Genomic DNA, 13,632 nt, shown 5'->3' with positions numbered 1-13,632 from the left:
GTGCTTTCCCAAACCTCCCTGTGCTGCACCCTCTGCTGTGCTGTCCACCCAGCACTTCCAACCCAACCTCCTGCTTGAGCAGGGGCTGGAAAGGACCTTAAAGAGCAACCAACCAACACCTTCCACTGTCCCAGGCTGCTCCAAGCCTCATCCAGCCTGGCCTTGGCACTGCCAGGGATCCAGGGGCAGCCCCAGCTGTGCCAGGGCCTCACCCCCTCCCAGGGAAGGATTTCTTCCCAATATCCCATCCAACCCTGCCGTCTGGCAGTGGGGGCCATCCCCACTGTCACTCCAGAGCTTTGGCCAAACTCCTTCTCCAGTTCTCCTTCCACAGCTGCTGGCACTCAGGTTTTCCCAAGTGCAGGAGCACCAACAGCACGAGATGGATTTGTGCTCCTTTGTCCCTGCAGCTCCCTCCCAGGGCCCAGCCAGGGCTGAGCATCCTCACCCCAGGCACGCTGCCAGCACTGGGGACAGCTCTGGGGCTGGGGACAATGTCCCAGCTTAGCACTGCCCTGTCACCAGAGTCTGCACAGCCGCCGGGGGATTGGGTTACCCCCAGGTGAGGGGAAAGCAGAGGCCTGCCAGCTCCAGCTAATTGAGGAGATTAATTAGGCACAGGGATCTCCTTTCAGAGGAGACACGATGTCTCTGTGAGCAGCAGCCCTGCTCTGCTCGCTCCTGGGGGGAACTGTCAGCCTGGTGCTGGGCAGTGGGAGGCTGTGAGGGGTGGTCCCCACTTCTGAACCCTGCTCACGTCCCCTGTGCCACCCTGCTCCTTCCAGGGCTGGCAGCAGGGGCTGCTGGGCCACGGGGCAGCTCTGGGATGCTTTCAGCACTGCCAGCACTGTGTGGCGGGGCTGGAGCCCAGCACTGCCTCAAAAACACCCCCAGAGCTGGCAAAGACCTTTGCAAGGGACATCTGGGCCACGTCCCTGGTTCTGAACTCGATCTCCCTGCAAAAAGAGGAAGCAAAGAAGGCACTTGGCCGTTTCTCTGCTATATTTCACCTGAGGTGACATTTATAGGTGGCAGGAAGACCTAATGCACCATCACTCTGCTTTCAGCAGGCTCAGTGGAAGCCTTGGCTGGGCTCACACTTGAGATCCTGCCCAAAGCAAACTCAGACACTGACTGAGCAGAGGGGCTGGCAGCAGAGCTGGACGTGGGGGCTGAGCAAGCTGGAACCCCAAAAGCAAAGGGGGGAAGGCAGGCAGGGGAGGAGAAAGAGAAAAAAGAGAGCCTGGCCAGCAGGATGATGAGCCTGGGCTCCACACAGCAGCTCAGCACACAGAGTGCCTGTGACTGCCCCAGGAAGGCTTTGGTGGAGCATCTTTGATTCCTGCATCCATCCCCCACAGTGCCTGGGATGGATTTCAAATCCTGCTCCATTTGAAAGTAAAATTTCCATTAGCCAATATTTGTCTGAGGCAGTTTCTTTGAAGAAGATGCTGCTGTGCAGCCATCTCCACACTAATTACAGGAATTAGGAAAGCAAGTGCAAGATCTCTTTTTTTCCCAAGGCTTTCCAGAAAGCTGCCTCTTAAGCATCATGTGCTGCTGAAGTTTAAGGTGCATTTTTAGAACTCTTGCAAGGAAGTCTAAATTAATTCAGCTTGTGAGAAGCACCCTTAGATGTTCCCAGAGCATCACCCAAACAGAACAGTGCTCTGCAAAGGCAGAAACATCTGAGAGTCTCCTGAGGGGCAGCCCTGGGAGAGCTGGGGCTGGTGGGAGTCAGGCTGCAGGAGCTGCAGGAGGCCTGGAGCACAGAGCCGGTCATCTGTCCCTCTGTCTGTCCACCTGCCTGCCCATCTGCAGCCACCCACACCCCACTGTGCCACCAGAGCCCAGAGGAGCCCTGGGCAGGCAGGGCAGAGGATTCAGAGCCAGCCGAGCTCATTCCTGCTCCCTTAGCAGAGCTCTGAGCCTGACAAATCCCCTTTGTGTGAGAGGAGGAGATGCTCTGACACATGCCACTGGCTCACACGGGCTGCCACAGGCCTGGAGACTCCTTTGATGACAATATTTGGCTTCACTTTCAAGTTCAATTTGTGGAAAGTTTCTAGCCCAAGAGCTGACTGAAAAGTGAAGGAGCTAAAGCCTTGCAGAGCTGTTGTGCCAAACTCCAGGCCCTGGGAAGCCCACACAGCAGAACACATCCCACCTTTCCCTGCCAGCACAGACACGTGGGGCAGGCAGGATCCCACTGCTGGGGGCTCCTCTTACCCAAAGAGCCTGAAACATCCCACCTCACAGGGAAATCCCCCCCTCCCTCTGCCCTGCCCAGACGCAGCCCTGCTCCTGCATCCCTCCTTCCCACACGTCCTAAAACTCCTCCTGGAAGGATACAGATGCTCAGAAAAGAAACCCTGGGTTACTGAAGCACAAGGGAAGGAATAATTCACAGAATCATTAAGGTTGGAAAAGACCTCCAAGATCATAAAGTTCAACCTTCTCTATGGAATCTGTACATATACATGTACATATAGAGACGCAGATATAAATTTAAAGATTATATGGCCATCAGCAGCTAAGCCTCAAGTATATTTATCTGTGGAGTCTACTGAGTTTGCTGCTTGTGTTTTCCATGAGCCAGGTTTAGGGACATTTGCCAGAGCCCTGAATCACTCTGGTTTATGGAGCTTTCTCACCACAGGCATGATCTAGGACTCCCAAGCTAAAACTGCTCTAAAAGAAACAAACACAGAGACACCCTCACAACAGTCTGCACCAAAAAAAAATAAATAAGTCACAAGATAGTTTGAAAGTTATGTCATCTGGAATCAGCCAAGCAGCAGACTGGGAATTTTAGGAGCTTTTCTCAAGTCAGAGGACTGGGAGATAGGCGGGTTCTGTTCTAGCCTGGCAGCAATCTGCTCCTCCTGAGCACAACCAACCCGGTCTGAGGCACAGAAGATGCAAACCCTGAGCAGCCACACGAGGAGGTATTGAGGGGAGGGGAGATGAAATAATTGGGTATCCTGACTCTGCCTGGAAAAGCCAGCAAAAGCCTGGGTTGGGGCCACCCAGGGCACCTCTTGCACCAGCCCCAGCCATCCCACTGTGCTGGAGCCACAGACACTGGGTGTAAGACCCCCGTGCCAGCCTGGGAGCACAGCTGGGAACTGCTCTGCTCCTCCTAAAGAGCCATTCAGATAAGGCTGCTCTGGAGCTGCTCTGATTACAAGATTTTACCTAATCCCCCAAAAATGCCATTTATTGTTTGGCAGCCCGCAGATCCGCCCCTCGGGGCTGGCCTTGGCCATCCAAACCCAGATCAGGCAGAGGAGCAGAGTTTTGGGTCTGGGCTGAGCTGTGAGTGGCTGCAGGGAGCAGATGGAGGGAGACACTTCCCCCAGCCCCAGTTTGCAGCTGGGCTCCCTGCAGGGCTATTCCCAATTCCCTGCAGGCACCCATGGGTGCCCAGCACACACGGGGTGCTGGGGCCAGCCCCCAAGGAAGGGCAGCAGGGGACACGGCAGCAGAGGGTCCCCAGGGAGCCCCAGCCCTGCTCTGCTGGCCCCAGCTCGCCTCTCCCAGCTCTTGGCTTGCTCCAGGGCCGGGGTGGCTCCCGGCCAGGCGGCCACAATGCAGTGGAAGGAAGAAGAAACAGCTTTGTTTTGCCCAAAGCCTCGCCATTAATCAGTTCCTATTTCCTCGCAGTTCCACGCTCCCCACCCCAGCAGCTCCCAGCCCTGGCACAGCCCCTGTGCCAGCACAGCCTGGCAATTTCACCTGAACAGAGAAGCAGAAAATGGGATCTGTGAGAAATAGAAATGTCTTTGCTACAGCGAGAAGCACTCGGGGCCCTGAGGGTCCAGTGCAAGCCCGGAGCCTCTGGAGCAGGCTGGCAGCTCCATCCTGCCACAACACTCCTGGCACCCTCTGGGCACCAGCTCTCCCACCCAGGAGGAGCACACAGAATCCCAGATCATTTAGGCTGGAAGTGACCTCCAAGAGCATCAAGTCCCAGCTGTGCCCCTTCCCCACCCTGTCCCCACCCAGAGCCCCCAGTGCCACCTCCAGCCCTTCCTGGGACACTCCAGGGATGGGGATCCAACCCTCTCTGGGCAGTTCCAGTGCCTGAGCCCCCTTTCCATGGGGAAATTCCTCATGATTTGGACCCCTCTGGGCACAAGTCACTGTTTTTATACCGACACACAGCAAAACAAAACACCAGTGCATTTTCCTGGCCCTTTTCCAAATTAAAGTGGGGCTGAATATCAGGGTGGGAGGAGAGCGGGTGAGAATCCAGGCTCCTCAGGGACAGCAGCAGCTGATTTATGAGTAAATTTCTTAAACAGAAGTCCCAGAGATGCCGTTTGAGAGGGACATTCCCAAAGTGGCTGCCGGGAAGGCAGGATGAGGGTGGGACTGCTCCTGTGCCTCTGCACCTCTAATTGCCATTATTCTTCAGGAATATAAACAACAGGAGCCACGGAGCAGAGAGCCATGAAAACTCAGCAGAACGAGGGCCTGGGAGCACAGGGACAGGAACTGCAGGTCAGGCAGGTTAAGGACTCATTTCTGGCTCAGCACAGCCCCTGTGTGAGGGCAGATGGGCAGGCACAGCCTGGGCTCTCTGCAGCTCTGCCCAGCTCCCCAGGACAGGCACCAGCAGCAGGCAAAGGTCTGTTTGCTTCACCTCACGTGCTTTTGCCTTCATGTGTCCCAGCTGACAACTGCCAAAGTCACCTGCATTTTTAAGAGAACATTTTTCCAAAGAAATCCTACCCTGTCCTGTTTGATCTGTTGTCCCATCCCTGGCAGTGCCCAAGGCCAGGCTGGGCAGGCTTGGAGCAAACTGGGACAGTGGAAGGTGTCCCTGCCCGTGGGATGAAGGAGCTTGAAGGTCACTCCAAGCCAAAGCAGTGCTTCCATGACTCTGGGATGCTGCCCTTGGATTTGGGATGGGGAGGGCCTTCAGGAGCAGAGCAGTGGGAGGAAGGTGCAGCATCACCCCAGTCCCACGGCTCTGGTGCACTGTCCCCTGTCCCCCTGCCCCACAGCTCCTCCCAGCCACTTGGAGAAGTCCCTGATAGAGAAAGTTAGAGTTGAAATTTCTCTCATTTTCAGGCATGGAAAGAGAAATGTTCAATTTTAACTGGGATGCCTAATGAAGATTTATTTATGTGGGAATAACCACTCTTCCTTGGAGCAACTGGGTTATTTTTTCATGACCACCAGACCTTAGATCTGCTCCTCATTTCTTTCCATACCCACAGAGGGCAAGAAATAGCCATACTTGGTCAGTGAGAAAATGAAATTAAATGCAAATAGACATGCACTGACTAAATCTGAGTTTCCCAAGGTTATTATTTCTCTAAATGCCAAGTCCCTAGGGTGAAGGAGGGGCAGCATCAGCCTGGGCCAGGGCTGGCAGTGTGGGGGGCTCAGCCTGGCCCATGGCTCCATCTCCCCCAGTGCCCTGGGCCTGAGGCAGGGATGGGCACCAGCACTGGGAACACTGGCAGGCCTGGAGGCACGGATGAACATGGGAGGGGTGCTAAACTGGTTCTGTCTCCTCGGCTGGAAGCACCCAGTGCCCCCTGACACAGGCAGGGACAGCTCCCACTGCCCAGGTCACCCCAAGCCCTGTCCAGCCCTGGACACTCTCAGGGATGAGGCAGCCACCCTGTGCCCACCCTGCCAGGGAGCAATCCCTCCCAATACCCCATCCAGCCTCTCCTACCAGTATGCAGCCATTCCCTTGTCCTTCCCCTTCCCCAGCTGAAGGACACATCTCTGCCAGAGGCACGGCTTCCTGCTCCATGCTTGGCTGTTTTCTAAGGAAGATGCTTTCTGCAGGGGCAGATAAAGACACCCAGCAGGGCACACAGACCAACAGGACACAGAAACCTGCTGGGACTCAGAAACCAGCACTGCTCTGGGCACCATCCCTGCCCTGGTGGCCCTGGTGCCTGGGCAGCCACAGCTCCTGGCACGGGACAGCAGTCCTGCTGACTCACCCAGTACAACTCCTGCCCAGAGCAGTTTTTCCATAAAAATAAACCCAGCCCTAATAAATAAATGCATTCCCATCGTAAAAGCCCGATTGGTGGCTGGGAAGGAAGAGCCTGAGCCCGGCAGCAAAGCCATTTCCCTCTGGATTGGAGACTTGGACTGTGCTCCAGGGAAAGCACATCAGAAGGAGCCCATTTCCCTGGGGAGGGGGACAGGGGCAGCAGCACCGAGGTGGAGGGACCCCAGCCCAGCACAGGCAGTGCTGCAGCAGCTGGGAGGGAGCGACACTCGCTCACCAGGGGCATTCAGGAACTGGCACAGCTCCTGGCACAGCAGACCTGGGGGATACACGAGCATTTAGCAGGGAGCCAAGGGCTTTTGTAAACAGAAGCTCAAACAAACATCTCTCATTTCACAGATGGTGCTCACAATTTACAGCTGGCACTTTTAAAGGCCACCTTGGACACATCGGTGCTCACGGCTGCAAATGGGACACAAGGAACACCCCAGGCCTGCAGGCCTCAACGTCTGCACTCCAAGGAGCCTCCCTCTGAAATCCACAGGAGTTATTTCCACAGCAATATCAGCAGGATATTCTGAATCAAAATATCCTCAGAATGACCCAGCTCCTTTCCCTGCAGCTTCCCAGTGTGGGCAAGCACAGGCTCCCGATGGGCTCGTGGGGTTTGCCAGGAGACAGCCCCTCCTGAACAGCTCCCCAGCATACAGCCCTGGTCCACAGCTACAAATTACACAAAATTGTGAAGAACACAAGAAAAACCCCAAAGCCCTGAAGCAGAGCTCAGGGATAGGTGCCACAGGACCAGCAGAGGATCTGGCAGCGTTTGAAGGAGCACAAACCCCAAGGCACCTCCAGACCCTCCCATGGCCACAGATCCTAAATGTGGGCAGGTAATTCCAGGGGGGCCCGAGAAGCCCAGCAAGGCAGCACCACTGCCCCAGCCCGGGGCAGAGAGCGTGGCTGCCTGCAGAGCCCACATTTCTCAGCTGCCTGCACAAACAGAAGTGTCTTTATGGAGCCACGATTTGGGCAGCCCCGCGGAGCCGCCGGACACTGGCACCATTCACACACCCTGCCCCAGCCCAGCCTGTGCACAGGGCAGGGCACTGCTCACCCTCCTCTTCCTCACCACGGCCAACCCAAAGCACCGAGGGCAGAACCCCACGGAGCTCTCAAACACACAGGCACTGCTCCAGGGCAAGCCAAGGGAGTGACAGCCACGCACACTTAGGATAAAATCAACTTAGCTGCTTCACTTCTTGGATTAAAGACATTTGATTTAAATATTTGGGGTCACATGGAATATTTGCCCTGTGGTATTAGCCCCCTTAGAACCACATTTCAAACTTCAGCTCAACACAGACCAAAACCCTGTATGCTCCTGCACGTGCAGAAATTATCTCATAGTCATTGGGCTCGTGGAAAAGCACCAAATGCCACCAGCACTGTCAGAGCCACGAGCTGCCAGTGCTGTCCTGCTCAGCCCTGTTTCACCTCACAAATAAAGGCTCTGGAACTGGCACAGGCAGCTGGTTCAGTGCCAGCCAGCTCACCGAATCCCTCGGGAGCAGCACGGCGCCTCCGCTCCCCAGAGCCCCACACAGCTTCAACTCAGTCATTCTGCTGAACTCCTCTGCAACCCCCGCTGAGAAAGAAATCATCAGGAAGAGGCAACTCTTGGAATCTAAAAAGTGTGAATTTGGCAACCAGTCCTTGTAAGGTCTCAGCAAGACCCAGGCTCACAAACCTCATTCTGTGGTAAGACACACTGTTTTTTCCCCCTTGAAGGATAAAATAAAGCCATCCTGCTGGGGAATGGGATGTGACTGACTCCAGAGCTCCAACCAGGCACGAGAGAGAAGCATCCTTACTCTGCATGTAGCACAAGTACAGCACAGCCTTGATGTGGAGGTGTCCTACCTTTGGGTGGTCTGTCCTGCCCCCAGGGCTCTCCTGCTGTGGGATGTTCCCCACGGAGCAGGGCTGGGTGTCCCAACCTTGCCCACGAGGACAGGCTGCTGTGGGGCTGCTGCAGCTCGGGGTTCAGTGGCAGGAGGAGGATGATGGAAGCAGAGCAGATGGTGAAGCTGGATGAAGGCCGTGTCTGTTCCACACTTACCTTCCTGCCTGGGAGAGCCCAGCAGGGCCTGGAGCCATCCCGAAGGCCAGAGTGAGAGCTGCACCTCAGACCCCAAACCAGCCCCAAGGCAACAGCTCACCATGGCCCAGCGGGGTCTGGGAGTGACAGGGGCCATGGGAGGGGTGACAAGGACGGTGTCCCTGCCCTGGGAGGGGTGACAAGGACGGTGTCCCTGCTCTGGGAGGGGTGACAAGGACAGTGTCCCTGCTCAGGGAGGGGTGACAAGGACAGTGTCCCTGCTCTGGGAGGGGTGACAAGGACAGTGTCCCTGCTCTGGGACAGGTGACAAGGATGGTGTCTCTGCCCTGGGACAGGTGACAAGGACAGTGTCCCTGCCCTGGGAGGGGAGCAGTGCTCCCACCACCCACCCCAGGGATGCGCAGGGCGTGCCCGCAGCTCCAGGGAATGGCTGCATCTCCTGCAGCTCTGAGCAGATGCTCACGTGGTGGGGAGGGGAGGCTCTGTGGGAAAGTGCTGCGGGGCTGGCCGGGCTGGCAGGAAGGAAATTCCCCCAGCGGAGCCGCCAGGGCCAGGGCTCCACAAGCTCAGGGACTTCATAAATAACCCGGCCGTCCCCAGGGAGGCACGGCTAAGGTCACTGCTTTTTCCCTTGAACTTTCCAGATGAAGGAAGCAATAGCAGAAGCAACAGCACAGATTTGGCTGGAGATCAACTGTACTGACAACAGTCACAGGATTGAACTCAGAAGAAAAGTCCTTTGTGTGTGTTGAGTTATCACCAGATGGGCCGGGCAGCACTGGGGAGCTCTGCTCAAAAATATTCCACATGGGCAAAGCCATCAGATGGAACCCATGGCAGATGTAACCCACAGCAACTAATCCCACTGCTTAGACCGAGTTAAAAATGGAGGCAAATGTTTGGTGCCCATTAAAAACTAAAATGCTACATTGTATTCTTCAGCAGACTGCTGAGGTTGAGAATAAGAAACTATTCTGATTAAGGATTAAGAATGGAGAGTCTATAAAACACTAATTACCATTGTACTTACAGGGAATTTGGCCTGTTTGGCTTAATTACTTCTACTTCAAGATCACTCGAGTTGAGGCTGGGCTGGGGAGCACTGTTGGAGTTGAGGAAGCTGTTTACATTTGAAGAGACGACGGATTCCAGGCTGGAGTTGATGATGCTGTTCCTGTTCTCCTCTAAAAAACACCAAAACCCAAGAATCATCAGCTGCCAGTGCAGACAAAGTGAAGAGCAAATGGCTGTGAAGGCATTGAGCATTCCCAGGAAAGCCTGGGCCAGTGCAAACAGGAACATCTCCCCAGAGCTCAGGCAGTCACAGACACACCGTACATTAAACCACAAGAAATCCCACGTACTCTTTGGCTCTTTTGGGTTTCAGATGCAGTGAGCATGGCAACACTGTGCATCTCAAAGGGCCACCACAGCACAGGCCCCTCCTCAGCTCTGCCAGGCCACCCAAAATCCCATTAACTCATTTCCAGGAGGTGCCTTTGCCCTTGGAGCAGTAATTGCAGTTGTGAGAAGCAATTAGCAATGCTGATGGCACGAGAGCAGCCCTGGGCAGAGAGTGGCTGTTTCTGGGATGCTGCTTTCCTGAAAGGCAGGCACCAGCTGGAAAACACACAGTCCTACTGCAAGGACACCTCTTTCCAAAATTATTTTTCCAGTGCACAATAACATGGTCAAACTACAACCCAAAAGCATGTAGTGACAGGGGACCCTTGCTCTCAATCCCTTTCAATTCCACCTCTTTTTGAGTGAGGAGAACGTGCAATATTAATTTGTATCCTGTGCATATATAAAGGGGGGTAAAAGAGTGCAAGAGGAACTCCTGGGTTGTGTGGAAGGTTAAAACTGAGCACACAGCAGAAGGAACTGCCTGTGAAACAGCCTGGCAGGAGGGTAGTCTTGGGGTGTTGGTGCAGCTCTGCCACCACTCCAAAGGGAAATGCCACATCTGCTCTGGAGCTGCTGCATTCCCAGGGACCTGGGCAGAATCAGCACCTGCAGGGCAGCAGGACAGGCCTTGGTTTAGCTCAGGTTGAGCTGATCTTCCAAGGATGTGAGATGCTGAAACATGTCAACGTGCTCCTGAGACTGGATTTCATTAATCCTCATCTGCAATGAGCCACCATGGGAACAAGCAACACAGACATTTCTTTGTCCCCAGCCCTGCAAAAGTTCAACCCTCAGGGCACCAGCACCTCGGGATGAAAAAGATGATCCATGCAGACGACAAAGAGGGAAAAGTGAAGAAAGGCAGAGTACTGACCTCCACAAATACTGACAGGCAGATGTGACAGCCAGCAGATGAAAAAGTAAAGAAATTAAGCTGTCTAAGGACCTAAAACCCTCAAATCCCTCTGGTTTAGCATCTGCCAGAGCAAGTTTTAGGCAGCCCACGAGAGGCCACCTGTACAGAGCTGGCCAGGTCCAGGGACTGCCTGTGCTGAGCCTGAGGAGCTGGCCTGAGCCCCTGGAGCAGGGACTGACACCAGCTTATCATCTGCAAACTTCTGCCCAAGGCTGAAGGCTGGGAATAAGCTCCATAAGCTTGGCAGCTCAGCTTGGATTGTCCCTCTAATCTCCTCAGCAGCCACAAGCCAAGAGTGGAGTCCCTGTCAGCCACAGAACTGGAAGTGCCTCAGCTCAGGGGGAGCAGGGCTCAATGGCAGAATCTGAAACTCCTGCTTCTTTTTATTGCTTCCTTTTTAAAAGGCTGAAACTTCATGTTTTTGAAAGCTCACGTGAAGGATTCTTTGCTGGGAGATTTGATTTTACAGCTCAGCAGGAGCAGAGCTGCCCATCAGCTCAAGAGCGTTTCCAGCATGCAGAGAAAAGAGCCTTTCACCCCTTACCCAAACTTCCTTTCTCTGGTGGGAAGTCAGGCAGGCAGAGCCACCAGAGCCTCACCAGAGCCTTTGTCTCCAGGAACCCTGGTAACTGCTCCAGGGCACTTTGGTGACAGTGACCCCAGGGACCAGAGAGGGGATGACAAAAGAGCTGATAAGGAACAAAATGCTGTTTGCTGTGCTGGTGACACTTGTGTCACAAGAGCTGCTCCCTGGGTCAGATGTGGATAAAAATGTAAATGTTTAACAACAAAATAATCACTATAATCATAGATTAATCATGATTATCTAACCTGCTTCCTGTGTCTTGAACATGATAATTTTTGACTTAGACACAGCTTGGTGTGATGAATGCTAGTGAAAAAGTTAGAAAGATATTGGACTTTGATGAACAGGATTCAAGTGATGGAAAATCCACTGTTCTATTCCATTTCTTTTCATGTCAAACTGCTCCTAGTCTTAAAAAATGTGCACCCTGCTCCCATTAAGAACATTTCTAGCTTCAATTTCAACTTTCAATTTCTGTGCTGCTCAGCTGGGCTTGAGCTGCTGCCTAAGCCCTTGTGCTTCACCCTGACTTCAGAGCCTTGGTCTGTCTCCAGACCAGTAAGAAAGGAAAGGAAGAATTAAAAAAGAAGAAAGGAAACCTCACATACTTCTCATGATGAGCAGCAGGGAAGGCAAATAAAACAGCAGTGGTTTCCCAAAGACACAGGAGGTTATAGACTGTCAGGAGGAACACCAAGAAAATGTTGCTTCACATGGGAATAAATAAATGCAGAAATAAAGAAAGGAGCTCAGTTCCTCTCCCAGGCACGGGGAGGGTGGACACGGAGCTTGGAGAGCCTGGAGGCTGACAAGCCACTGCTTAGTTAGCAGCAGATAAATAACTGGGGCTGAAAGTTTTCAAAAGCAGCGTTTGATATTTGAGGCTTCAGCGAGAGCCGTCCCACAGCATTTCCAGAGCACGCTCTGGGCCACCCCTGCTTCCTCAAACCCACGCGATCCCTCCGACACCTCCGAGAGGAGACTGCCTGCTGCTTAACAGTAACCTAATCAGACAAAGCCACGTGTTTTGGGAGTCAGCAAAGTCCACAGCAGCCACTCTGTGCACCCTGGGGAGCTGGCCGTCCCCAGCCCTCCCCTGCTCCTCGCTCCACTTGTGCTGTCCTGCTCACCAGGAGCCTCTCCTGCTTTTTTACCAAACTGGGAGAGCTCCCTGTGTGCAGCTGGCTCCAGGAGCACATGGGCAGGGAGAACCAGAGAGCTGGGAGTTGGGTTTACCCTGTAACATGAAACAACAGCCTGAGCAGACACATTTCTGCCACCCCATGAGCAGGGCTGGGGCCTTGGCTCTTTCACCCAAATATCTGGAGCATCAATTAGTGACAGAAATGGAAAGATGAGCTCCAACATTTTTAAACTGCCATGGTACATAATCCTCAGGAAAATGCCAAACCTCCTGGCCGAGTTTTCCTGTCTGTAAAAGGCAAAGTGCCCGAGGGCATCCCAGAAGGGCCAGCCTGTGGTGGCCGCCCTTGCCACAGGTGTGGCAGCGATGACGGGCCCAGGAACATGAGAAGGGGGCACGCAGGGGCCCGCCAGGTGGGGAGGGGACGGCAACACTTTATCCCGTGCTAAGGCAGCCTCATGTCGAGCCCCACTTAAGGGCTTGGATGCCAGCAGAGATTCCAGTCCCACCAACGCGACAGCAGAGGAAACCGAAGCCTGACCCTGCTATGGAACATCCCTTCCACTGAGAGCAGGAAACCCGCACGGGCATGGCACAGGAATGGCACGGGAATGGCAGTCTGGGAGGCAGGGCTGGGGCACAGCTGGGGCTGGAGGGCACTCACGCCTCTCGTGGGGCTGGGCCGTGTGGAAGAGCGTCAGCGGCCGCTCGCTGCACGAGGGAGGCTTCGACTCCGCGCTCTTCTTGCGCGATAGCAGCAGCTGCGAGTTCGGCGCCGGCGCCTCTGGCACCGTGTTGAATATCTGTTAGAAATAATAAACAGCTCGTTCTCTGGCACCACCCCGCGCAACAGGACAGCTGCCCACCTGCCCGGGCTGCACCGCTCCCCAGCGCAGCCTCTGAGCACGACGTGCACTCAACAGGGCAACGTGCCGGGGGCAGATCCCTGAATCCCACGTCTCCTCTCTGCCTGCACTCCTCTTTTTGTCACCCAAGAGGCACTGCAGGCTGTGAAGAAGCCTGACGCTCTGGCACTCTGCTGGCTTTCTGGGGGTGCAGGTGATGATGCAGCCCAGCAGGGTCCCCCCTGTGTCCCCACGATGTGACCCCGGCGCCCACGCTCCCACGGCTGCAGACCAGCTTGGGAAAGTCTTTGCAACTTCCAGCTACAGCTGTCAGAAAACTGAGTAATCACATTTTTCTCAAGGGGATGAAATTTTAAAACTGCACGAGCCCAGAGGGCAGCAGCCTTGCTGGTTGCTGATATTTGGTTATGTACTGCTCCTCTTCTGGACCCCGCAGGCTCAGAGAAGGGCAGTGACCCCTCCAGACCAGCTCTCTCAAAGTCCCTCCCCATTGCTGAGAGTCCATTAAACCCATTCCTCAGTGTCCTTCCTGCTCTCCTGCCCCTGCCAGACAGACAACTGGCACAGCCAGGCTTTCCCAACAGGAAAAGCACACGTTGGCACAG

The 13,632-nt window shown here is 54.6% G+C and overlaps 1 protein-coding gene across 5 annotated transcripts in view; it reads right to left on the bottom strand.

The window, feature by feature from the left end:
• ARHGAP26 (Rho GTPase activating protein 26) overlaps positions 1-13,632 on the bottom strand; it is a 101,722-nt gene that overhangs the window by 12,737 nt on the left and 75,353 nt on the right. For all 5 annotated transcript variants that reach the window (XM_039701159.1, XM_039701161.1, XM_039701157.1 and 2 more), the window contains 2 exons: positions 12,826-12,964; positions 9,139-9,292 (listed from right to left, as the gene is read on the bottom strand). In XM_039701159.1, coding sequence (XP_039557093.1) covers positions 9,139-9,292; positions 12,826-12,964 — 293 coding nt within the window. The remainder of the gene's footprint in view (positions 1-9,138; positions 9,293-12,825; positions 12,965-13,632) is intronic.

Source organism: Passer montanus, unplaced genomic scaffold, assembly GCF_014805655.1.
Source record: "Passer montanus isolate IOZ18808 unplaced genomic scaffold, ASM1480565v1 scaffold15, whole genome shotgun sequence".
Taxonomy (NCBI): domain Eukaryota; kingdom Metazoa; phylum Chordata; class Aves; order Passeriformes; family Passeridae; genus Passer; species Passer montanus.
Note: the sequence above shows the minus strand (reverse complement) of the source record. Positions and strands in the feature narration are given on the sequence as shown.